We start from the raw sequence: 7,236 nt of genomic DNA, 5'->3' as shown, positions 1-7,236 counted from the left end.
TAAATTAAATTACACAGAACTGTTGACTTGCCCCCCAAAAATAATTTTGTTAATTAATTCCGAGTCGTTTAAATTCTTCCTCCAGCAGCTTGCGATAAGTGTCAAACCCTCCTTCCACTGATTTCACTTGTTTGCCACCACACAACCACAACTCGCGACAAACTTTTGAAATAAGTCTCTCGTCGTGAGACACAAGAATCACGCCACCCTGTAACATAGCATTATTAGTATTAGTCCTACACCGGCCTAAATCACAAACCTCCAGCATGTCGTGTCGTTGGACCCCACTCATGTCATAACAACACAGATTTTTTTTAATTTTAACAAAAAAAATTATAACCCTTTTTATATCGGTGGTTGGTTTTTGCAGATAAAAACCTTAAATTGTTTGGAAAGAACTGAAAATCTCGAATGCTTACGTTAAATTTATTTATTGCAACACCAAGAGCTTCTATAGTTTCCATATCTAAGTGATTTGTAGGTTCGTCAAGTATTAAAAAGTTTGGCCTGTCCAAAAAAAACAAATTAAAATTTAGTTCAGGACAAAATATAAAATATATGGTATATATATATATATGTTAAAATAAACAGTACAAAGTTAGAACACCTAAAAGATGGCTAAAAATATTAAATAAAAACACACATACTGTGGCATGGACATGAGTGAAAATGCAAGTCTGCTTTTCTGGCCACCAGATAAACTGTTAATTGTTCTTAAAGCCAGATCTCCTGTGATACCATAGCTACCAAGCTGATGTCTGTACACCTCTTCATTACGACCTGCAGTAAAACTTACATGAACACAAGTACTACAAACACACTACTACTATGTGTGTTTTATTTTAACCTGGAAAAAGTCTGGCTAACAACTCAACAGATGTTGGCGAGAGATCGAGTTGATCCACGTGATGTTGGGAGAAATATCCGATCCTGAGGTTACGATGCACGTGTCGCACACCACTAGATGGCTCATTCTCTCCGTTCAAAATTTTCAGCAGCGTTGTTTTACCGGAACCATTTTCACCAACCTTGAAAAAATAAACCATATGTCTTAAAGGGCAAAACACTTTTCACCAACCTTGAAAAAATAAACCATATGTCTTAAAGGGCAAAACTGCCATAGCTCCAACCCAGTGGTCTTGCCAAAACTGTCAAGACATTACCCCAAATTACATCATCTAAAAAGTTACAGTTGTGATAACTTGTGAGGGGTTACTAGGTGCATAAATAAGAAGACCCATGTTGTAACGACAGTCATTGCCCCTCCATTTAAGGATAAATAAGTTTTTTATTCATCATGAAAATGCAGTTGATACAGATTCTTTATCTACTGACATGTACTATGCACCCATGGTAAAAAAAAACCATTGTATAAAAGTGTGGAGAGACAAAAGATATTCAGGAATTGTGCATAAAACCATCATTGATTTTTCATAGATTAAAACTTATCAATTTGCTTTTCTGAAGTTCCTATTTTATTCTACTTACAATACATATCCTGGAGTCAAGACCAGCCGAGATATTAACATTTTCAAATATATTTGTTCCCTCATTGTAATGAAAAGTAACCTCATCAAGTCTTAATACAGTCCCCGATAACTTGGTGTCGTGTACTGGGAAATTCATGACGGCTGGTTTTTCTTTTTCAACTGGAGTCAACTTTGGCCTAAGCATATTTAAGTTATTAATGAAAAACAGCACAAAATTGTACAATGTGTTTACGGCAGGGTATAATAGGGTACCTTTCAACAAGTGCCATTTGCTACTGAGAGGTCATATGCCTTTATTAAGGAGCCATAGGAAAATAAAGGTAAAAGGTGTCATACTCACAGTTTTTCAAGGATTTTGAGTTTGCTTTGAACTTGTGGGGCTCGGTTTGCATTGTAACGGAAGCGATCAATGAATACCTGGGTAAGATATGGAGTAAAACATAAACTATATGATATTCATTTCTATTGACTTTTATTGGAAGCCCATTGTATAAAGGGTCTTAAATAACAGTGCGAGCGGATTCAATTGTATAGAAAGACATATTTTTGGTTTTAACTTACTTATTATATGAAATAATATGTTTTAACCTAAAAATTGTAATGTTTTATTTTTGAAAGTGTATTGCAATATTAAGTGCTTGTACGTTATGTGCATAAGGAAAGGATTTCATTATAGGTCTAAAAATTTTGAAAATCGCTTCTTCACTTTTCTTTAACTTTTCGATGTAAATTTTGCCTTAGTTTTACCAGTTTACTACAGACATCTTGCCCATAAAGTTATTTTTTTAATGTTTAACCACCAATACAGTAAATACACAATGCATATCTTATTGGTTAAACAACCAGGCCTTACCTGCAGATGTTCCCTGTATTGTTTCTGTGCGTCATACTCCTTCTGTTTGTTCTTCATTTTCTCATCTTTGGTGAGGAGGAACTGCTCAAACCCTCCTCTATAAGCCTCCAGTTGTTTGTTAAAAAGATGAAGGATATCGGTGCAAACAGCTTCCAGGAAACTACGGTCGTGAGAAACTGTGATGATCGTGCTCTTCCAAGTCTTTAGGATATTTTTAGAAAAAGTTAAAATGAAGTTTTTAATGTTCTGTTTTCATTGCTTGATACTGCTACCAGTAAAGTAGTGTTTTTAAAATTTATCTACATCCACAGTCCTTAACAAAGGTCCTCACGTACAAAAAAGGGGATTTATAAAACATTCTCAATACTCTCGTCCTATAGTCTTATACTATTTCATTTTGTCTACAAATAAGACTTTTTAGGAAATTCGTAAATAAAGTTAAAATAAGGTTTTAATATTCTTTTTCTATTGCTACACATAGCAGATCTGTCAGTATAAAATTTAAACATAGATTTTAATTACTCCAAATCTAAAGGTAACTAACCTGTAAATAATCTTCCAACCATAAAATGGCGCGAATATCCAACATGTTCGTCGGTTCTGGGAAAATGGTAGTGATATATATATATGCTATTTTCTATTGGTTTACTTACGCTCACATAACTTATAAATGAAATTCATATATTACAGTTTTTAAAACTTATTTTATTTTACATTTGGCCTTTTATTTAAAAAAAAATGACATGGAAAAAATAATATATATATAGGCTATAAAATAAAAATTTGTTAAAAAAAACTCACCGTCAAGTAGTAATAGGTCAGGTCTGCATGAAAATAGTTTTAATTAATTTTACATTAATATCAAAAGGTGAATTTCAGCTTACTTTGCAAACAGAGCTCGAGCCAATGCTAATCTCATTCGCCATCCACCAGAAAACTCTTTTGTCGTCATTTTCTATGAAAAATTAAACATCATTTTTTAAAAAAATAAGTTACTTATTTTATTCATAAATCCACTAACATTAACTGTTAGGTAATAAAACAATAAATAGAGAAATATTAGAAAAAAAAGTCTTACAAATACAGGCAACACATGATTATAAGATAGTTTGACCCGTGGCACCACAAATATTTCAACACTTGATGCGGCTACTATTGTGGCTTGTTAGGGGGAGGGGGGTCCTTGAACATGACATTTATTTAACAGTCATTGCTCCAATTCAGTGGTCTCTAATGGAATGTCAAAATGAGAAAACAAAAGTATTACCCACAAAGCTACATACGTGGTAACTCTTAAGCGGAAACAAAGTACAAAGACTTGTCGTTTATCATCCGTGTTATAACATCTGCTGGGTTCAGCTGGTATCCAATCAGGTGATATGATTAACCACAAGCTACCTGCATTTCTGGAGTAAAACCAAGACCATCCAACACAACAGCAGCACGTGCAGGAGCTTTGTCTGCTTCAATCTCTGATAATTTTGCATAGATTTCTGTCAACCTTGAACTATCCGCCTGCCTGTATAAAAATGAAATCAAAACCATTTTTTTGTAATTTTGAGTAAAATTAGCCACAAATGTAATTTATACCTTGCCTTAAAAAAATATTAGTTTTTGAAAAATTGTCATGGTAAAAAAATAGCTTGTCAAACAGCTCAGGTTGTTTGGTGTGCTGTCTTATAAGACCTCACGATAGGCGTAATGTTGGAGTGAGAGTTGTACGGCAGCAACAACAACACAATATTTTAGTCAGGGCTCAGAAGTGACATTATATGCTAAAGCACCCTTTTAGGCACAAAATAGCATTTACAGTGCTGTTAGGTGTCTAAAAACAAGAAGAGACAAAGCATATTGCGTACTACCATAACAGTAACATCATTTTAAAAACTCACACTGATGTCAGATTCAAATTTGTTAAACATTTTTATCAGTACATCTGTAGACCTCGTCTATAAAAAATAAAAATAAGCTTTTATTTTGTGATAAAAATCCTACTCATGATTATCCAACTTCCGATGCAGCTCCCTCTCCTCCCTGATGAGTGCTTCCCTCACTGTATCACTCTCCAGCACACTCTGAAGAGCAACAGTGTCATCACCATCCACCTCCTGCTCCACATGAAGGATACGGATGTGATTCGGGATCGAAAGATTTTTTCTGTAACATTTTTTTTAATTTTATAAAAGATCAAGAAAAAAGAAAATTTAAAAATGAGTTTTTTCTTAAATTTTAATCATTTTTTTATATTCTTTTTTTTTTACAAAATAATTCACCATTTTAATAATTGTAAAACTCTTACACAGAGATTAAAAAAGTTCAAATGTTTCTTACGTTGAGATCATTTTAAGAAGAGTCGTCTTTCCCATCCCATTTCTTCCAATTAAACCATAACGACGACCGAATGCAACATGAAGGTTCGCCGCCTCAAACAAAACTCTGTTCATTCCAAAGAAATAAATAGATTACTATCTTACCGAATCACCTTAATGTACAGAATTGACTCAATTAAGACAGATTATCAAAAAATGCTTCATAATAGTGGTTCTCAACCTATGGTACGCATAACACTTAAAGGTACATGAATGTCTATACATGGTAGCCAACACAAGTAACTTATTTAAGTTTACTAATATTACAAATTAAATTGAAAGAAATCATACGAAACAATGTATTTTTGTTTTACAAAAAAACTGCTGTAACAATTCTGAATGAAATAAAGAATGGTATAGGTGTAGAAAATGGGTAAACCACTGTTCTTATTGTACAATTTTACAGGTTAGTGTTTATTAAATTTATAGGTGAAATTTTTAATGCATACATTGCGACTGACTGTGATTCTAAATTTGACATGATCCTATTTTAATGTATTTGATGCAATATTGAATAACAACATTAAGTATTCCTTGTAAAATAAGAATGATTTTGTAAGAAGTAATTTGATAAATCAGTTAATCTAAATAACACTACATACAAACCGAACTTACTTGCTCCCAAACGCAATATCGAAATTTTCGATGTGAATATCGGTTGTTTTATTACGTCCTGCTGATTCGGTTTTCGTTTCTTTTCTACTGATTGCTTGACTTGCTGATGCTTCCGCTAAACTAAAAGGTAACACACAGTTGTAGTATTTTATTCTTAAATAACTTGGTACAACAGTGGTTCTGAAACTTAAGCAGTGTTTTACACCAAACTTTCAGTACTTGTTGGACAAAAAAAAATATTATGTCATACCTTGTTTTATGCAATATTAGAAAAACTACAACATAGCATGTGAGAGGGTTGGACTCCCGTGTGAGTATATGAACCTTAAAAAATTAAAAGTTGCAGACTGGAAATGTAAAATATATATATAATATATATTTATATTGAAAATATAGAAAGCAGGAAAAAGCATTTGTGATAAAAGATATATATTTAAAATTATACATTTATAATACTTACAAGGCTGGTGTTGCAGGTTTTAACTGCTGGTCTGCTTTCTTGTCTTGTTTTTGTTTGATTTTCTCATTTGCTTTTTCAAGTTTTTTCTGATCGACATTCTGTGAATAGAACAAAAAAAAATACCTTGTTATATCTATACTATACATCCGGGTCTATTTTGATAAAAAAAATGAATCTGCCGTCTATTTATAAACCTGAGAAAAAGATTTTAGGGCCATTTACCAGACAAGACACATTCTTTTGTTTAAATTTGCACCCTCATCCTTTTATAGCAAATGTCAGTGCTATCATATATTTATTGACTCGTAACATACAATCCTAAAGAAATGGAGTANATTTATATAGTTGTGATACTGTTGTAAACCAAGTTGTCATTTAACAAATGCAAAATTTTGAAATGGGCTGTGATTCCTATGAATAAAAAACAAACACAATGAGTTTTAAATGAAGTAATACTGCTTACAAATTCCAATCGTATAAAAATTACCTTAAGGGGGATAAGTAAAATAGTTTGTTGACCAGCAAAAAATTAAGACAAAAGGTTGGGAAGCACTGATTGTATAATTTTATGAAAATATAAGAATTATTTTTTACTGTTTTCTTTTCCGGTTTTACAATCCATATACTTCCATCTTCTTTGTTCGATTCCTCTGGAATAATTAAAAGAAATATTAGTTTTTTAGTTACACAACAATTCAATCGGAATGTGGCAGGACGCCATTTATTTATTGTATGGAGAAGTACCCGTACTAAGACCATTATCTTACTATGCTATTAAATTATAATTTGCACATGATCTAAATCATGTCTGGTAAAGTACTACAATTGGCACAATTTTTCTGCCCTACCAACTGATGTGGACTTTGATTGGTAGCTTATTTACCACCTAAATACAAAGAATTTAACCACAAGGTGTAAACTTATCCCAGTATAAGAAACGCTGATTTAAGTGATCAGATTTATTGGTAAAATACACAACAACTGCAACTAGAAAAAGAAATTAGCCAAGAACTGTTATTTACATACCTTGTTGTTTGGTTATAGTTGCAATATGAACAGGAGCATTTAACTTGGTCATAGAATGTTTATCATTAGTTGATCTGGAATACACAAAAATTTATGCAAGTTCTAAATTTTTATTACAGGCAGCAAATTGAATCAGACATTCAATTGATGCCCAGTAAGAGTGAAAAATCAAAAACAATATAGTATATATATATATATAAAGAAAATAAACAACAAATTTATATACTACACGTTAACATAAATATAGTGGGGTGGGGGAAGATGGGAAACCTTCAGCACATAATTTCCAAATATCCAGATTGATTTTTGAAACAACTAATAATGGTCTATGAGAGTCGTGATAATATGTGTTTATAATTCTTTGAATGTTCTTAGTTTACTACCAAATGAACGTGAAAATATAGAATGAAAAGGTGTCCCATC

General features: G+C 32.3%; 1 protein-coding gene across 1 annotated transcript; it reads right to left on the bottom strand.

The window, feature by feature from the left end:
* Window positions 1–6,895, bottom strand: LOC101243528 (ATP-binding cassette sub-family F member 3). Its single transcript, XM_004225587.3, has 17 exons — window positions 6,814–6,895; window positions 6,382–6,437; window positions 5,788–5,885; window positions 5,328–5,447; window positions 4,675–4,779; window positions 4,339–4,500; window positions 3,742–3,862; window positions 3,228–3,298; window positions 3,145–3,167; window positions 2,888–2,943; window positions 2,344–2,544; window positions 1,831–1,907; window positions 1,489–1,666; window positions 848–1,028; window positions 648–780; window positions 420–507; window positions 1–208 (listed from the first exon to the last, which is right to left on the bottom strand). The coding sequence occupies exons 1-17, from the start codon at window positions 6,863–6,865 to the stop codon at window positions 50–52; spliced, it is 1,881 nt and encodes a 626-aa protein (XP_004225635.1). The 5' UTR covers window positions 6,866–6,895; the 3' UTR covers window positions 1–49.
* Between the last annotated feature and the right edge of the window lie 341 nt (window positions 6,896–7,236).

The sequence above is a fragment of the Ciona intestinalis genome, chromosome 1 (assembly GCF_000224145.3).
Source record: "Ciona intestinalis chromosome 1, KH, whole genome shotgun sequence".
Lineage (NCBI taxonomy): Eukaryota > Metazoa > Chordata > Ascidiacea > Phlebobranchia > Cionidae > Ciona > Ciona intestinalis.
The sequence above is the reverse complement of the archived record's forward strand: the minus strand, read 5'-3'. Positions and strand labels throughout refer to the sequence as shown.